Source organism: Neomonachus schauinslandi, chromosome 5, assembly GCF_002201575.2.
Source record: "Neomonachus schauinslandi chromosome 5, ASM220157v2, whole genome shotgun sequence".
NCBI lineage: Eukaryota > Metazoa > Chordata > Mammalia > Carnivora > Phocidae > Neomonachus > Neomonachus schauinslandi.
Window position 1 is genome coordinate 82,285,199 of NC_058407.1, and position 19,330 is coordinate 82,304,528.

Here is a 19,330-nt window from a genome sequence, read left to right on the forward strand (position 1 = left end):
TATTGCATAAGAAGTTTCCTCACTGAAAATTTAATCTTAGAAATATTAAATTTAAAAAGTGCATTCTTACTTGCTCAGAGTATGGAGTATTGTTAAGAACTTGTTTAACTGAGTGCTGCTTAGAAAGAAGCATGCCTACAAATTCAAGTGTCTAAATGTCAAGAACAGCTAGCAGCTTCCCTTAACCTGAATCCTAAGGTATCCTAAAGTTCTCATGGGAAGAATGTGCCCCTTTCTAGTCCTGGACCTCCTTGTAGATAATATAATTGGATGCTTCTTAGAATTACACACCCCTCCTTATGAGCTGCATGACTTATGTTTGTAGTATCCCACAGCTTTTAGCCCTTGACTTCTAACACCAGACTAGCTGATTCCATTGAGTGACTTTTTTAGAACCCAGCAGTTAAAAACATACCCTTTATGGCTTTTGTTTTTCAAAAGAAGAAAGATGAGATCTCAAATTTAGAAAAAAAATAAAGACCACAATTTTCATTTTACAGGTCTTACGATACCAAAATAATATGAAGGGGGAAATGTATACTCAAATAGATAAGAATGCATTTTCCCCCAAGCTGTTTGCCAATACCAGAAAATACTAAGAACTCTACAGTTTGGTAAAACCACAAAATATTTTTTTATTAAAACTCTGTTGTAGTTCTTTGCGAGACCAATTATCAGTACTGGGATTCTGTATGAGACTTTCATTTAAATTGGGCCTTCCCATAACCAAGGAATCTTATTTTTTCTAGTTCATTATATAATTTGAGCTGTTATGGTTTGTTGTACAATTTTGATGGCTTTTGGCAGTGTAGATATTTCATAAATAGGAGAAAAAGAAATTGAACCCAAAAATAGAAAGGATGAAATACTGCAAAAATTTTTCTCTTTTGGTATTTCCAGTAGCACTTAAAATAGCATAAGAAAAATATTCTGTTGTGAAGTATGTATAAAAGCATCATGACAGCAATAGGAATGTCCTTAAATAAGTACAGATTTGTGTTTTCTGTACTTCTCCATGTAACTCTTTTGAGGATCAAAGTTTCATTTTAAGTCAGCAGGAGCTCAATATTCAGGTCAATCTTATATAAATACAGGGCAAGACAAGAATTTTGGGTCAGCTGATGGAATTTTTAGTGCCAGTTTTCGTGTAAATAGTGCTGTCATTTATCTAAAAAAATGATAATTCTGATCCAATTTTAAGAGAACCACTGGGTAACGTTTGGTTTTGCTTGGATTTTTTCAATTAGCTTTCCTAGAGTTGCACTGAACTAGAATTCTGGTCTGTTATATATGGGACTATAATTCATGGACTTGCAATAAAATAATTGGAGAAAAATCAATTTCATGAGATTGATCATATTAGATACACTTCCCTCATCCATTGAATTTTAAGTGGCTGGCCCATAATATCCGCTCAATAAATGTTTACTAGATTACATGTTTATATTACACAACTCGATCTTAATAATATGAATTTAAACCATAGTTGTCACTGTTTGTGATGTAGTTTTCACTATGTCTATTTTTGCAGTTAAATTATTAATACGACAGGATCTAAGAGAATGTGTCTGTGTAAGGATTTTTTTTTTAATTCAGAAATATGTCTTTTAGCTATTGTCAAGTGAACTTTTGGGCCTTTTGGAGTAACCATATTATTTTCTAGAATTCTTGGCATATATAAAATACTGGAAATTTAATGAGATAAAAAGAAATATTTAAGAAAGGTTTTGTGAGATATTTTCAAAATGTACTTGAATCCTATTTTAAAAAACAAGATGCACTTACTACACATGGTTAATTAAATCTGATTTACTTTACATGAGATATCTTCTACTGGAAAAAGAGGAATGAGAATATCTTCCTTTGGAAAAAGACATTTTCCAAGCAATAGACTTTACAGTTTGCTTGAAACAAAGCTGTATGTTTCTTCACTGGTTTATATAATTTTTTTTTAAACTGCATAATGACTATGTTATTCACAGATGAGGTTTCTGGAGTCACTTTTAGAAGTCACTTTTAGAACATTTACTGAGGTTTATTCAGTAAACTTTTTGAGCACCTATGATATCCTGGACAGTATGGTAGAACCAAAAAAGAACAATTAACACCCCATACAGTGTAATGGGGAAGATGAACAAACTTAACAATTAAAATACTATGGGCTAAATACTGGTCAAAGAATAATATGGAGGTAAGGGGAAAGTTTCCAGCATAACCTGGGGAGAAATAGGAGAATGAGGGCATATCTTCCAGAAGATGTGCCGCTTAGAAGGGTTTTGAAGGAAACAGCCTATACAAAGGCACGTAGAAATGAAAGAACAGAGTGTTAGGTTTCATCTGAATTTTAGAGAAATAAAGTGATCTATAATGCACATCTAGAACATTGGGAACATAGTTAAGAAGAACACAAATGTAAGGAAAAGTGTCCAAAGGATGAAGTCTAACCTCCTTGGCATTCTGTGATCCTGCCCCTCATACCTCAGGAGCCTGATTTGTTACTTCTGCCTTTCTCCCAGTCCCAGCAGTTTTGTGCTCCATGTGGAGTCACTTCCTTGTGTATCATGTTGTTTCACCACTTTTTGCCTATGTTCGTGCCACTCCAGCTCTCCAGGGTCCTTTTGCCCTCTTCATTCCACTGTTCCCTCTTGCCTTGCACCTCCTCGTAAGATCTTTCTCAGCTACCACCTCTACGTAGAATTGGCTAGTCCATCATATGGGACTCTTCCACATGGATGCAGACTCCTTGTTTTGTGTCGCAGTGCCCTTATTAACACTTGATTGTAGTTGTCTTCCCTTGTGTGATTCTGAGTCTCTTCAGCATAGGGACTATCTCTTATTCATTCTTAGCACCAAGTATACTAATCGATATGTAACCATTGCTCTAGTTCTGTTAAAAGAATAAACAAACAGGGGCACCTGGGTGGCTCAGTCAGTTAAGTGTCTGCCTTCTGCTCAGGTCATGATCTCGGGGTCCTGGGATCCAGCCCCACGTCAGGCGTCAGGCTTCCGGCTCAGCGGGGAGTCTGCTTCTCCTTCTCCCTCTGCCGCACCCCCTGCCTGTGCTCTCCTGGTCTCTCTCTGTCAAATAAATAAAATCTTTTAAAAAAAAGAATAAACAAACAAATAAACAAAACATCTGTGGAAGTAAACCAAGATGTTATGTTCAGACATGTGACTTGAGTTTGGGGCCCTTTAGGCGGTAGTATCAAAGGTCAGTGGCTTGAATCATTGGAGGATAATCTCAATGCAGCATGAACAGAATAGGATCATACCTATGAGAAATGAAACAATCAATGCCATTGTACTATGTAGAAAGACTGTATACACAGGAAGATTATGGAACCTAAAAGTAAAATTTGTGATTGTTTATCCCATCAGTCTAGTTGGGAAACACTGCATACAGGAAATGGGGACATTCTGATCATTGGAGAGATATGATCTGTAGTTGAAGCATGCATAATTTACTAGTCCTTACTATGGTCTGAATGAAGCCTCACTATATACTTCTTTCTGCCCTAATTCTCATTGCTAAACTTGCTTTTTCAGGTATCGTCAAATTAGGAAAAGTTTACCTTAAAAACTTCAACAATATTCTGGCCAGGATAAATTAATTAATTGGCATTCTGGTTTATGTATTAGCATCATGGGTTTGTTTAGTAGGAATACATCTTCAAGTGATTGGCCTCCCTTACAGACGCTGAAGAATTAAGTGGATGCTAAAATGAAAGGCACAGGCTTATACTAATATTGGCTAGTTTCATTATATTGTTTAATTGACAGTTCAAATGAAGTTTTAGGCAGGAAGATTATTTTGTTTTTCTATATCTTTTTAAGTTTATCATTCTCTTTTTCTCTTTTATGCCAAACCAGCTTAAATATGGCAGAGAAATATTCCACCTATACATGTTCATATATTAGTTTATATTCTCTCTATAAATATATCTGTGTGTATATATATGTATTTCATCCCTTACGACAAGAATCAAGAATATTCATTCATTTTATTTGGCAATCTCATGATCCAAAGCAACATTTAAAATAAGGTCAAATCTAAAATAAATGCACTTATTCTTTCTCCCTAGTTCCGTCTAGAAGATATGATCAAAACTCTTATGTAATGATATCATTACAATTGCTATATAAAATCTTTTATGACGTCCAGACTATGAAATGTATTATTCTTTTAATGTTATGGGTTGAGAAAAATTAAACATGAGGCATTACAGCTGAGTTTCACTACACATTAATTATTTTAATTGCCTATTTCTTAAATGAATATCTGATAAATCAATCTTGCAATTCTTCATGCTTCATGACATGCTTAACTCAATACAGACACTTAAGAATCATTATGCTGTGAGAGCTTTAATACAAATTTGAGATCATTATAATTAAAATCAGACTCTTACCTGATGCTCAATTCTAACCCTTTTCATCTTTATTGAATTTTCTTTGGCCTATACCTTGAATTTAATATTATAACAGAGATAGGCAGAATATATAATCAAGCTAAGCATCTCAATACATTGAGGAAAAAAAATATTTTGCCTTTAGAGCACAACATAAAAACTGGCCTTAACTGACATTCTATATAAATAGTTATCACCCCTTAAAATTCTTTAAAGACAGTAGTTCCCTCCTGGTCACTGCCATGAAGACAAAGGATGCCTTAATGACGCTATTGAGGTTATCATTAAAATAAAAGGAGATTTGCAGACATCGGCTATAAATCACTATAAAATGGCCTGTGGGTAACCTCTGACACAACTCATTTGAAATAAACCTGGGATGGATTCATAGCCTTTGGTCAAGCCAGTAGGTGGGCTAAAGGCCTTTTCTATCCTCTTCTTCATTTCTTGCAATATTAGTTCCTTCCTAAATGACTGGACACCATTTAGATGTATGTAAATAGACATGTGTTTTATATTGAAACAAAATAGGTATCAAATAATAGTGTTGAGGATGCTTATACATTTACTTCAAATATTTACTCTTTTATGATATACTTTAGGTATATGAACACATTTGGAATTTCCTTGTAGCTGCTTTGGTAAAATATTTCATGATTTGGTATTATAAACATTTTGCAAGGGTTCAGACTAATATTACCCAAATTGAGCTCTGCATGGTCCCTATCATAATGGGGTGTAACAATTTCTTCAGAATGAAGAAGAAATTACAAGATTTCAGTTAGTCTGATTTTTCAGAGAAATTATTGTTTAACAATCCCTTACCTTGTTGACATTTAGATGGTGGAGGGGCAGCTCTGGAAAGTTGCTTAGGCTTGGGTGTACCCAGTGACTTGAGTTCAAGTCCCAAGCTTACTAAAGTTATGACCATTGACAAATTCTTAAATATCTCTAATGTCAGTTTCCTTATCTGTGAAGTGAGTTTCATGATATCTTACACTCTTTCTATAATACTAAAATAAGACAAAATGTATAAGGATGCTTTTGTAACTAGTAAAGTTTTTTAGATGTCGAAGTAAAGTGAACACTATCAAAAAATCAGCATTAAGGTGAACAGATATATAAATATTCAAATTATTTTACAAATGTATTAATATTTAGTTTACTAAACTTATTAGATGTACTTTTATATGTTTTGTAATATTTAACTGACTCCTTCCCAAATATTAACGTAACAAAGAGTATATAGGACTGTAAGCATTTGTTTCTTCTTGGGAAACTAGGTCTCTTCATGACAAAATGAGCCTTTCTTTTGGAGTAAATAGAAGTTCCAAGGTAAAAGTTGCATAATTCCTGTGTTCAATGAGACATATACTATGCCTTTTCTTTTATTCCTTCTCTATTAGGTTAACTATGAGAGAAGGAGAAAGGAAAAACACTAAGTTGGTCATAATTGGAAAATAATTGTTTTTGATTAATATTTTGGGGAAGGGAAAAACAATCTTTATTTCTAGTAAAAATCCTCTAATCCCAAATAGCAAATTTTATAGGACCTAATATTCCAAGAATTCATGCCCTTGATACCTTTTTGTGTTTTCAGAAAAGGTGATGTCAGGATCCAAGGATATGGGAATTAAAACCTTATAAAAAGTTTTAAAAGTTGCATTTGAATTAAGCATCTAAGATTTAAAATCCAAATCCCATTCTAGACTAATAAATCATTTAGACTCTTGGTCTAAATCATCCAGACTAAATGAAATACAATTGTATTTTCATCTTTTAGATTAATCCCAATGATATTTCTTTAAGTATTAAAATTTCATAGCAACTTCCATAGCTTTAAACTGTTTAATCATTCAGTATCTGTATATTGCTTCACCAACTGGAATATAAATGCCTTCTTTCCCATGACTCGCACAGTTGGGAATAACGCCTAAAAGATACTTTTGGAACACATTAAAGAATAACCCTACCACATGAGAAAAAAAAAAGTGAGACCAGGGCAAAGGACAAGTCTTCTAATTCTATACAGAAAGGAAAATCGCCAATACTGCCCTTAATCTGAAGGGTGAGAATCAAGTCTGGGTTAAAGCAAGTGGGAGTGAAAGAAGTGAGTTTTGGATTTAAATTTTGTCTTTGCTTATCTTTGGACTTGCTTACCTTTGGACTTTACCCTTTGTCTTCAGTGACTGCCCCTCTTTCTCTGTCTACAATGAATGGAGTGGAAAGAGCTGTAGTTTAGGTGCAGCAGCCCAGTAAAGTTTCAAGTTAAATTAATAGGCAGCCTGTCGCCCAGGAGTCCCTGACAATGGCTCTGTTAGCAGACATCTCTAACTAGAAAACAGTGCATCCCAGGAATGTCAAACCTTCAACTCTAGGGGAAAGCAAGAAAAAAGGGAGCAAACTCTGGAGACTGGGAAGAATTATGAAATTGAAGCAGTGAGAAGAATTCATCTGAAGAGATTTAAATGTGGAGGGATACCTTACGGTAGTGCATGTGTTCCTATCATTGACTAGCCAAAGTGACAGTTAAAACACTTCATGAGAAAATTTTAAAACACTTTATGAAAAAACAACAGAAGACAAAAATTTATCAAGAGTTTGTCATTGGGTACCTGGGTGGCTCAGACGGTTAAGCGTCTGCTTTCGGCTCAGGTCATGATCCCGGAGTCCTGGGATCGAGTCCCGCATCCGGTTCCCTGCTCAGCAGGGAGCCTGCTTCTCCCTCTGCCTCTGCCTGTCTCTCTCTCTCTCTCTCTCCCTGTCTCTCATGAATAAATAAATAAAATCTTTTTTAAAAAAAAAAGTTTGTCATTGATTAATCCTAAGTATCCATGTAATTAAGATTTAGTAGTTAATATTTAGTATTTTTTCCTATTCAAGGCCATATATGGGTGATAAAAACAATTAATACACTAATGCCTGCCCTCAAGAAAGTTGTTACTGTAAAGGATGAGTGCTCAGATCATCCATAAACGTCCTTTTAAAGCATAAAGCCTTCTTAAACTATTTAAACTCTGATTATTTTGCAATCAACATTTCAAGAAAACAACTAATGCAATAAAATGAAATACAGTGGTTTGTCAGTCAGTAATAGGGTGCTGCCTTAATCTTCCCTAACTTTCTTTCTTTGTGTCTCATTCACCTTCAAATCCATTACACACATGCGTGCACACACACATGCACTCACACACAAACACACACACACACGGGTCCATCCTTCCTCAAGGTTCTATGCCTTAGACAATTTGGCCCTTACTCAGGTCTCCCAAATAGACACAATGCACTGATTAACTGTCACAACTGTCATTAATCATTAAGTAGTAATGTGGGTCCACCAGACTATGGAGGATTTGTGCCCTTTGGAACCTGTACATGCATATATGTAGGCATTGGAAATGAGGTTTTTATTTCATTAAATGAGAGTTACTATTAAGTGACATATGCATGATTAAGCCTGCCCTTTCTTTTCCCTTTTCTCCCAGGATGGCCATCTAAAGATGGTTTATCTGCTTATAACCAGATCAAACTTTTCTTAGGATCTATTAAAACTTAAATCCCTAAAGAACCACAGATATTTTTGAAAAGAAGTGCTTTTAGCCCTCTAAGAATCTTCCAAAGTATTTAATTTTGTTTGTCTTCTTTCAAGATCCACTCATTTTTTCAATCTTTTCCCCCCTATCAATAATAGGTCTCCAAATGGGATGGGGGGAAACAGAGGGTTTATACTCATTTGTACTGGTGTTGTTTATATTGTTCTGCTGTCCTTTTGATACTAATTCCTTTTGTAGATTCAGGCAGAGTGGTTGTGGTGCTCGTTTTGTACGTTCAGGTCCAGGTAGAGGTGCTGCCCCCAAAATGTAGTGGGATCTGATCAGCGTGGCTTCTATTTTCATAGAGTTTATTTTGTAAAGCTGTATTGCTCCGAGAGCTCCTGCTTTATTTTGTTTTTTTTGTGAATCCATTCCATCATTTGATAATTTTGTAGTCTTAATTCTTTTTCACATATCTTCAAGGGAAACTAACAAGAAAGTAACAATGACAAATGTTTTTTAGTTTATGTGTTTAAGGACTGATCAGGTGGTGTCAAGAAAACATTATGTTCCTTCTGTACATGGAGTGACCAACTCTTTAATTTCTCTAAAGTATTTTTAAAAGCTTTTGGAAGTTTACATTTAGAGGCTAATAAGAAGAACTGGTATGATTATTAACATCAAATCGTACTGCTTTATGCTTTCTTTTAGCCTCTTGGTAGAAGAACTATTAATCACTTTAAAAGATAATAGCAATCATCCAGATGTAATGAACACCAGAGGACAAAATAACCATTATTATTAGGAATTTGAAGTTGTCTAGGGACCAGAGGTTAAACAAAGTTGAATCTGAAACACCATACATTTTATACTGGCTCATGTTATAACTGTTCTCATCAAATATTATTCTTGACACTCGTATTCCTTCTGTTCTTCCTCTTTTCAAATGCTCTGCATTTGAAAAATTTACTCTGCAGAATTTCTATGAGTGGGTTTTCATTTGGTGTTGTGAGCTAAAGGTCCTCTCACAGGATATTCTTCTAAGTAAATATATAGAAACTGTATTCATACAGTGTATTTTTAGCACATTATGAAAATAAAAAGAAGAGGTTAGATAGTTAATCTAAAAATTAAAGAAAGTTTCAAAAGCTAAGTTAGAAATGTGAAAGAGAAGGGAGAGGAAATATTAAAAGAGACAGAAAGAAAAAGGAATGACATATAGCTCCGCAAAGTAAATAAGTAAAGCTGAGGGAGATTCATGAAATGCATTCATATATTATGGTTGAAGAATGAGAAACAAGTATTTTTCCAGGTGTCAAAATGAAGTCACAGTGAAAAATGCTTTGGAATCATGGAAGAACTTAACAAGTGTTGGCTATACTTCCAGAGGAGGATGGATTAGCTATCACTGCCTAACAAAATACTACACAATTTAGTGGCGTTAAACAGTGAACGCTTATCCCACACAATTTCCGCAGGTCAGGAATCTGGGAGCAGCTTACCTGGTTGGACCTGGCCAAGAGTCTCATGAAAGCTTGACAGGTGCTGGTACATCCACTTCCAAAGTGGCTCACGCACATGCCTAACAAGTCACATCTTGGTGGTTGGCGAGAGGCTGCACGCAGGTCCCTGCCAGGTGGACCTCTCTATGAGCTGTTTGAGTGTCCTTGTGACATGGCAGATGGTTCCCCCCCGGGGATGATTTTGTGCCCCAGGAAACATTTGGCAGTGTCTGGAGACAGTTTTGCTTGCTGCAGCCAGAACCGGAGTGCTACAAGCATCTAGTGGTAGAGGCGGGGGATACAGCTAGACATCCTACAGTGCACGGGACAGTCATTCACAACAAAGAATTATTCAGCCAAAATGTCAATAGTGCTGAGATTGAGAAACCATACCCCAGAGCGACTGATCCAAGAAAGAGGAAGGTAGAAGCTACAATGCACCGGGAGTCAAATTGTCCTTTCTGCAGTAGCCTATTGGTTATGTAGGTCAGTCCTATATCTTGTGGGAGGGGAATACTCAGGGGCATAAATGCCAGGAGGCAAGAATTATTGGGGGCCATCTTGGAGGCTGGCTACCACAGAAGGACTTTGTGTGTGGACAGGATGGCATTATTTGGCTTAGGTGTTTCAAAGCAATTTTTTAATTAAAAAAATGGGTGTGAAATATTGATATTCCACAAGCCATGCTCCTTATTCTTTGCTCTATTTGTGTTCAAATATATATGTGTGTTTTTGTGGATGTAATTGACATTTTAGAGGCATTAAATCATCAAAAGCAAAAAACAAGGGAAATACTCGACTAAAATGTTAATGGGGAAGGAACAGGGAGCATGTTAAATTAAATGATGACAACTATGTGAATACCTATAAGTTAATTAAAGGCCAACAATTTAAATGTAAAAACAATATGAAATTATCTCAATGAAGCAAACGTCCCCCAGCTACACTCCTAGCATCCTCTTTTAAAAGAAGCAGAATATATTAAGCAAAAGTATAAACTGGCAAAATAAGGAAGCAAGTGAGAAGCTAGAATACGTTACCCTCAGCTACATAACTTAAGACTTGCATTTAAATGGCAATCAGGTCTAATAGTAGCATACCTATCAAGAATTCCTGGAGCTCTGTCTGCCTGGTTAACAAGGCATCTTGCAATTTATAAGACCAAAAGCAAACATTTGTTCATGATAGACTTGATTTTTAGGCACCAAGAACCTACTAATAAAATAGAGAGTTGGAGTAGCTGCATGAGTAGGATCCCTTATTCTTCAGGGGCTAAGAAAATAATTTAAGATGTTTGGTTAGTTTTTTTTCTTATATAACTTTGATTGACACTTGAGCATAAATGCAAATCTTTTCTGCTCTAAGTTCATGAAGGAAAGATCAGGGACGCTTGGATCTCCAAAAAGATTGTTTTGTTTTTGTTTTTGTTTTGTTTTGTTTTGTTTTTCTCTCTAGTCAATCTCTACTAAACTGTAGAAAGAAATGCCTTATTTGAGCGGAAAAGGTGAAAGAGGATTCCCACAGTGAACAATAGGAATAGACAGTGAATGCAAAGCCAAGCTAGAAAAGAGAGGTGCAGCCACAATGCACATTATCCAATTCAACCTGTAGTGTACTTCCCTACTTAATATGATTATTTCATCAAAGAGGATAATAGCAACCAGCTGATTAATTTTGCAATATGTTTCATGAACGCTTTACTCTTCCCCTATGCTATTATTGCTACTTACTTCACATGAGTATTTGTGATAAAATATGGGCACAATCACAGTTTTCAAATTGTGCAGAGGACGTAGCCTGAAATTCCATATTTTTTAATTTGAAAAATTTACTCTGCAGAATTTCTATTCAATTAAGGAATCAGATCATATTTATAAATGAAAGAATATATTTAAATACATAGACAAACTATCCTCAAATAATTCAGTTTAAATAAAACACAATGCCACATACATCTTCACTGCAGGCTTAAATACAAAGTAGATACATTCTTTGCTCCTTTATTACTGTACCACGCAAAACCAAAGCCTAAAAGCCACAGGCCTAGATGTCAGGTGATTTGCATTTTTCTAAATGCCCAACATATAACAGCAAGTAATAAATAGTTGAAATTTCATTCAATAAAGAATGAATGAATGAATCGATGGATGAATGAATGATTGCATAAATATATATGTTCTTGCCGGTTGCCATTAGAATGCTTTAAATTTGTTAAGTACCAAATAAATATTTGATTTTCAATAATGACTTTAGGTAACTATTTAAAGAAAAATTTTGATAATGAGAATGAGTAAAGATATAAATAAAGGTGGAATTTTTATTTGGGAGGATATAATCATCTGCTCATCCTTGGTGGTGTACCTTGTGGTCCAAGGACCTGCATGTGGATATATTCTCTGTTGTGGAGGACAAGGAGACAAAGAGAAAGGAGTAGATTTCCTTAGGATACTGGTATCCCTATTTTCTAGTTCTCTATTAAAATTCCTTAGCAAAAAAAAAAAAAAAATGAAGAAACACTAAGGAGTGGGGAGAGAGACTAAACCTCCAGGATTCTGGAGAATGATTTTTCTTTGATAAATTATGTTTGATTTCTGTGAGCAATTTGGTCTTTGCACATTAAAAATTAAGAATATTATACAATTATGTTAGACTAACATGTATTTCCTAGAATAAACCTATTATTTGAAAATCATCCAAGTAAAATATATTTTAAATTTATATAGTTATTTTACAGTTTTTGTTAAATTTATGTGGAATAACCCTGCATTTGTGATGACAGTTATATTTCTCCAGTGCATCTAAGGCTGTACGTTTATGTCAAATAATTTTCTTCATCCAAATTTATTATTTTTCTGTGTGGGGCATTTCTTTTCATTGGCTAGGACACAAATTCATTAAACCTCCACAATATTTCTATTACCATGACCACAAGTTGATGTTAAGTGAAATGTCTGCTTTTAGACAAGTCGTAGTAGCTATAAGTAAGTGGAACATGCCTGAAACTGTATGTTTGTTTAGATTATACTTGTTTTAGATTAGACAAGACTCTATTAGGAGAAGTTATAATCATAAAAAGGTTCCTAAAAATTGCATTTATATATATGAAATATTATTCTCTTACACATTATTGTACAAATTACTGTATTTTTCTGACATACTGTACACGGACGCTTGGTATTTTTCTCAAAAAAATAGCCTAATTTAATAGCTCTTTAGCACTACCAAAGGACCTTTTTGATGCTATGCGTATAGAGAACAAAGAAGCACAAAAGAAACCCTCCAAAATAAATCAACATTTGTGCCTTAAGTTTTAAGCTAGTATATAAGTAGTGAATGCATGTATTACTTCATTTTATTGCATGTGTATTGACCTTTATGTGGCTTTTTTATGTGAAGAATTATATGGTTAAGTCTAAACTTCAGAAATTCCATTGCATCAATGTCTTTTTCAATTTAAGATTAAATTTGTTATATAACTAAAAAGAATATTGTATGTTGAGTCCAACAACCTGGGTTTCTTTAGAACTTTGTGAGTTTTGGTTTCCCTTCTGAGATTATTAATTACTTCATAGAATTGAAGATTAAATAAATGATTTGAAATATTATAATGAATTTTATAAATGTAAGTAATAACCTATTGGTAAAAACTCGCTTACCTTTGCTTACACATTTTCTTAAGTTTAAATGTTTGCCTTATATTTATATTAGGTTAGCATATCAACTTTGGAACTATTCAACAGATACGTGAGATTCTTCTTAACTATCGCTTTGTATATAAATTAACTAATTATGAAATATACTATTTTCAAAATTTTCAAAATTTTCAAATCGCAGCATCATTTAACGATTGGACAAGTAATTAAAAAGAAATAGCTTTCCTTATCTCTTTATGGTGTACTTCATAGAAATGCTGTTTTTCCAGTGCTTTCTTGACTTTAAAGATTACTTATATTCTTTTATATAAAAATTATTTACTTACAATTTTAAAATGCATGTTTTATTTGTAAAAGTAGGGTTTAATCTTGCTAAGCTTTCAAATTTCTCCTAAATAAGTTCTTGCAAATAAAAAACAAAGCAGAAAAGCCTTTAGGAAAAAAACCTTACCTTGGCATTCATTGCACATATTCATAGTTATGAGAATGCAGGTCATAAATAAATAGCCCACTTTCATTTTGTAGTTAGGTTTTTAAATTTCTCATCTAGTCAAATGAAAAATAATAGAAAATGGGAAAACTACTGTAATTTTTGTATTCTTGATGAATAATAAGTATTTGGTGTAGTAGCTCAGTAGTAAATTATTAGAAGAAGCAAATTGTGACATAATATCATATAATGGGTCAAAATTATTTATATAGTTACCACTATAAGGATCAAGCATGTGGGTTCTTATTAATATACCATTAGCCTGGTCATACAATGAAAGAGAACGAAAGGGCAATTTTGAATGACATTTCTATCAACTTGGGAACTGTCAACCTCTATTATGTCCTTGGGGCTTTGCACTTTTTGGCTTTCAGACATCTGTGCTGCCTTGAATGGAGGAGAATATTAAGAGTTCCAGTGGGTCTCTTGCTCTAATAAATGCTTTGGGTAGTCATTTTTCAGTACGTGCATGTAATAGTTCTTAGTGCTTAAAGCTAAGCATATGACATTTCATATGCTTCATATCCCATCAGCACCTACATCTGCATCATCTTCGTCAACACCATCATTCCCCCTACACGTACACACTCACGCTCTATTTCCTCTGTGCTCATAAATCTCTTCCCATGCGACTCTGGGAATATATTCCTTCCTCTCTTTTTTTCTGCACAGTCAAGTGAAACAACCACCTTAATTTCTCCAAGTCTCCCCTCAAAACTTTTGCAAGAGTTGTGAATACTGTCCAAGGAAGTTTTCAGGCTGTCATGACAAAAGCCAGTAATTTCATACAGAAAATAGTAAGCAGATACATCTGATAGAGGAAAAAGGGTCTAGAATATTTAAGGCTGCATAGTAAACAGTCAGTAAACCTCCTATCTGACTGGATATTTAGGCTGAATTAACAAGAAGAAAATCTGGATCCTAATCTTTAGTGGCCTACTGAATGTCAGTAGCATTTAGTTTATTATGCATATGCATGTTTTCTTTTATTATTATTAGCATATGTTATGCTTTGTTAAAATTTTAAAGATTGAGATAACATTATGGTTTTTTTTAAGGTTTATTTATTTGAGGGAGAGAGAGAGCTCATGGAGGAGCACGAGCCAGGGGGAGGAGCAGAAAAAGGGGGAGAAGGAGAGAAGCAGATGCTGAGCAGAACGGGACATGGGGCAAGGTCTCACGATCCATGAGATCATGACCAGAACCGAAATCAAGAGTCGGATGCTTAACCAACTGAGCCACCCAGGCACCCCAACATTATGTATTTTTTAATGCTATCTCCTTATATTGAGGAACCTTTTTTAAAAAGGTTTTGAAGCTTAATATTTTTTTTTTTTTAGTTTTTGTCCCTTTGTATTGTATAAGGTGGTGGCTCTCAAATGTTAATCTGTATCAGAATCATCTGGGAATGCTTGTTAAAATGGGTTGGCTAGAACCTCCAAAGTTTCTAGAATAGAGATTTTGATTTTCTAATAAGTTCCCAGGTGGTGCTGTTGGTTCTGATCTAAGGATCACATTTGTGAACTACCCATCCGTACTGCAGTATGGGGGGAAAAGGGCACAATACTTCTGGGTTTCTGTCAACCATTAACATCACATATAAGGATTATGGCTCACCAGCTCAACCAAATGTTCTAGACTAAAGGATCTAGGAATAATCTTGCCCCTGCAGTTTTTAAAATGCTAAAGTAAACTTTTCTTAATTGTATAGTGAACCAGTCATGGAATTAGCTTACCTTCCTTTCTTCCAAGACCATGAGTCCATATAAATTTGGTATGATAGTTATGAACTTACTACACATCTAATGTGATCCTAGATTACCATTTGAATTCTCATAGATTTTCAGTTAGCTGTTCTTTTTTTCTGAAACAGAAAACAGAAAAAAAAAAGTGTTAAAGAGTAATTTCTTCTTGTTTGTTCATAAGTTTCCTAAGTGCAGCTAACCGTGGAATTTAATAACAATAAACCACTTTAAAAATATAAACTTTAAATAGATGTCATATTATGCCATTTTACCATTTTTATAAAGTGATTGATTTCAGTGGTTTTTGGTAGCTATATATATAAAATTTTGTACACATTAATATATGTTTCCATGCCATCAGATCACACCATTTGAATCTAAATTGTTCCACTTTCAGCAAGTTATCCTGCTACTACCGGTAGATATTTTATATTCTTAACTCATGAAGATAGAACAGTAGCTAAGTGGAAACTAAATTTTTATTCTACAATAATACTTTGTAAACTTGTAGATATTGTAAACAATAAGGTGTAGCATATGACATGATATTTTAATTTTAGAGCACAAAAAAGAAATTAATTTCTCTGTGATAAAAAAGTGAGGTAATGTTAATATTATCTGATTCTAATAAATGATGTGGTAGAAACTTTAATGATAATTGTATACATAAATTTTATGTGTGAAATTACACAAGGGCTAATATAGAAAGGTATAAAATAGAATGTAAACTACATAAACTTGACCTATTCAACTAATGAACAATTCACCCTATGTGCTGAATTAACCACATAAAGATCTTCATACCACAATGTATCGATTGTGGTATACGTTGTAAGGAAAATCTGGAAAACAAATCTAAATTTAAAAACATAACGTTAAGTGTTTAGAACAATGTCGCATATAAATAAATAGTACATATTGGTATAATGTCGATTATGTTTATTTTCATTTTTAGATCAATTCTAAGACTGTTTCTGTGAAACCTAGGAGAAAAGATTATTTTCTAAGAAAGTTAGAAAGTTTCCTCCTTTTTTTTGTATTTAATTTGGAGAGGAGTTCTGATCAGAGGTACACACCATGTAATTCCTCCATCATGGATGTTCCAGGTACTCTGTCTAAGCACCAGGGTACAAAGGTGCTTGGGATTCAACCCCTGTTCTTCGGAGGTTGAAAAAATCCTACCTACATCATAATTTTATATGAATTATGTAATTGTCTCTCAATAGAACTGAGTAGCACAAGGAATAGCTTAAGACTATTTCTTACAGATCACATCAGTTATATACTTTCTGGATAGTTGAGTGCATGTGTACTTATACTAAGGGTTTTTCATAATGTGTAGTTAAAAGTGACATTGTTGACAGCTAACCAAACATTGTAATGTACAGGTTGAATGTTAAGATCACTGATTGGTAGAGTAATTTTATGGGAAATGACAGGCTATATACCTGTGTTTTTCTAGGCATTTTTGATCAGCCTTGCCTTATCACAGCTCATGTTCTAATGATCATTGCAGGATGAAGTGGCACAGCCACTGAACCTATCAGCTAAACCCAAGACCTCTGATGGCAAATCACCCACATCACCCACCTCTCCCCACATGCCAGCTCTGAGAGTAAACAGTGGGGCAGGCCCCCTCAAAGCCTCTGTCCCAGCAGCATTAGCTAGTCCTTCAGCCAGAGTTAGCACAATAGGTAAGTTCTGTTTCTTTTGTTCTTGCTGATTTTCTGTTTATGGCAATTGAATGAAATCATCTTTTAATGGCAAATCACGCATACCCTGTGCATGGTTTTAGTTCCGTAGGAGAGTTTCAATCTGATGAACCTCGTAGGTGTGTTTTAAACATGCAAATGAAATTTATAACTGAAGTCCAAGTTACAATGTCCCCCTGAAAAGCTAATTGAACTGGTCATGTTTGTTGATGTAACAGATGTTCTTAAGTTTATAAAAAAAGAGGCCTAAATGACTTAATCACAAAGAGCAGTGTTTCCAGAATGTTGTTGTTAGGTGACTTGCCTTTCCCATTACTGAAATATATTTTCGTGTTTTGTGATGTGTACAAACTATACATAATGATAAAATACATTCTACTTAGATCAGCAGTCACCCATCAGGATATGAAGTTTGTTCAGTTCCATACTGCTTGAGATTTACTTGAATACACCGAAGTATAAAAATTACGTAGCTTCATTTCTCCGTAATTGTCATTTTGGTAAAGTAAACACTAGAAAATGCTTCTATAAGCTAACTTTTTAAAAATTCCAGTAATTTTTACTTCAGTAACACATAAATTAGACTGTAAACACTTACTTCAACCTACATTTATTGATATGTTTATCATTTGCTTAGAGTTATAAGGAGGCTAGCACCGACAAGCCTTCAAGGAGCTCAGGGTTTAGTTAGGGGAAAAGTCATCCCTCTTATAGTACTAGTCAGCCATAGGAAGTGCTATTTCAGAGCATAGATACAACCTTGTAATCAAAAAGAAGAGTGTTGGATTCTATTTGGGAAGGATCAAGGAAGGCCAAGTTGGGAATAGCCTAATTCAAGTGGAGTCTTAAGGAAAAGAGACATTCCTCCGCATTTTAGCCTTTAAGAAAAAAAACCCAGAGTAAAATAGCATGTTTTTGAGAAATGCACTGATTTGGCTAGAATATAGAATGAATGTGTAGTGAAAAGTGATCAGGGCTAAAACTGAAAGGAGCAGATGGAATCTGGCTGAATGCTATCCTAAGAAATTTTGACTTTTTCTCCAGACAGCAATCTGATCAGAACTTTAAGAAAGAAGAGTATTGGCAGCAGAAAGAGATAGGAATCAGGGAAACCATTGTTTTAGTGTAGGACAAGAGTTAGTTACATGAAATAGAAATAAGCAATGATAAAACAAAGGAAGGAATAGATTGAAGAGATATTAGTAAAGAAGACTTGATATAACCTATCCTCAATAGAGACTACCTGGTGAAGTTCAAGTTGGAGACAGAGGAGTCTGGGATTTTGAATTCATAAAATAAAAAGGATAATACCTCCCTTAACTGCGGAAGAGAGGACCAGAGTGGAAGCAGATTTGGAAGACATAAATATAAAAATGTAGTAAGCATTGAAACACAAGGAGCAATTTCGGTAGAGATATTCAGGAGGAAACTATAAACGTAAGTCTGATATGTAAAAGGGTGCTAGCATTTTAGATGTAGAATTATATATGATATAAGGGGATTAAGAGTACACTTATCACAATGAGCACAGAGTAATGTATAGAATTATTAAATCACTATATTGAAACTAAGTATAGAATTATTAAATCACCATATTGAAACTAATATGACACTCTATGTTAGCTATACTAGAATTAAAAGAAAGAAAATGAAAAGATACATGCACCTCTAGAAAAAAAGGAAGTTCAGCAAAAAAGAGTGTGTATAGTAAGAAAAGAAGTGGGATAAAGAATCATAGGTATTACCTACTGTATTAGTTATCTATTACTGCATAGCAAATTAACCTAAAATTCAGGAGCTTAAAATAACCAACATTCATTATCTCGGTTTCTAAGGGTCAGAATATGGAAGCAGCTTAGCTGGGTAGTTCCGGTGTAGGGCCTTATGACTGTAATCAGTGTGTTAGGCAGGGCTGTAGTCCTCTATGGACTTTATTAGGGATAGATGCTCTTGTTCAAGATGTCTCACTCACATGGTTGTTGGCTAGAGGGTCAATTCTTTGCCTTGTGAGTCTTTCCATAGAGTTGCTCCTTGCATGGAAACTAACTTTCCCAAAAGTGGGTGCTCTAAGAGGGTAAGCAAAGAGAGAGCCACAGTGCCTTTTATGACCTAGTCTTGAAAGTCACACAGAGTCCAGTCTGCTTTACTCTCTTCATTGTAAGAGAATCACAAGTGCAGCCCAACTCAAGGGAAGGAGAATATCAAAGTATCGTTGGGCACATTTTAAAACCAGCACACTTTTTTAGGGGGAAAACTGATAAAGAACAAGTGACTGTGTTAGAATAA

General features: G+C 34.6%; 1 protein-coding gene across 3 annotated transcripts in view; it reads left to right on the top strand.

Annotated features, from left to right (window-relative positions):
- SOX5 (SRY-box transcription factor 5) overlaps positions 1-19,330 on the top strand; it is a 346,461-nt gene that overhangs the window by 289,937 nt on the left and 37,194 nt on the right. For 2 of the 3 annotated variants that reach the window (XM_021690523.1, XM_021690524.1), the window contains exon 9: positions 16,849-17,026. The exons of the other annotated variant lie outside the window; for it this stretch is intronic. In XM_021690523.1, the coding sequence (XP_021546198.1) occupies positions 16,849-17,026 (178 nt within the window). The remainder of the gene's footprint in view (positions 1-16,848; positions 17,027-19,330) is intronic. 3 annotated transcript variants of the gene reach the window in all.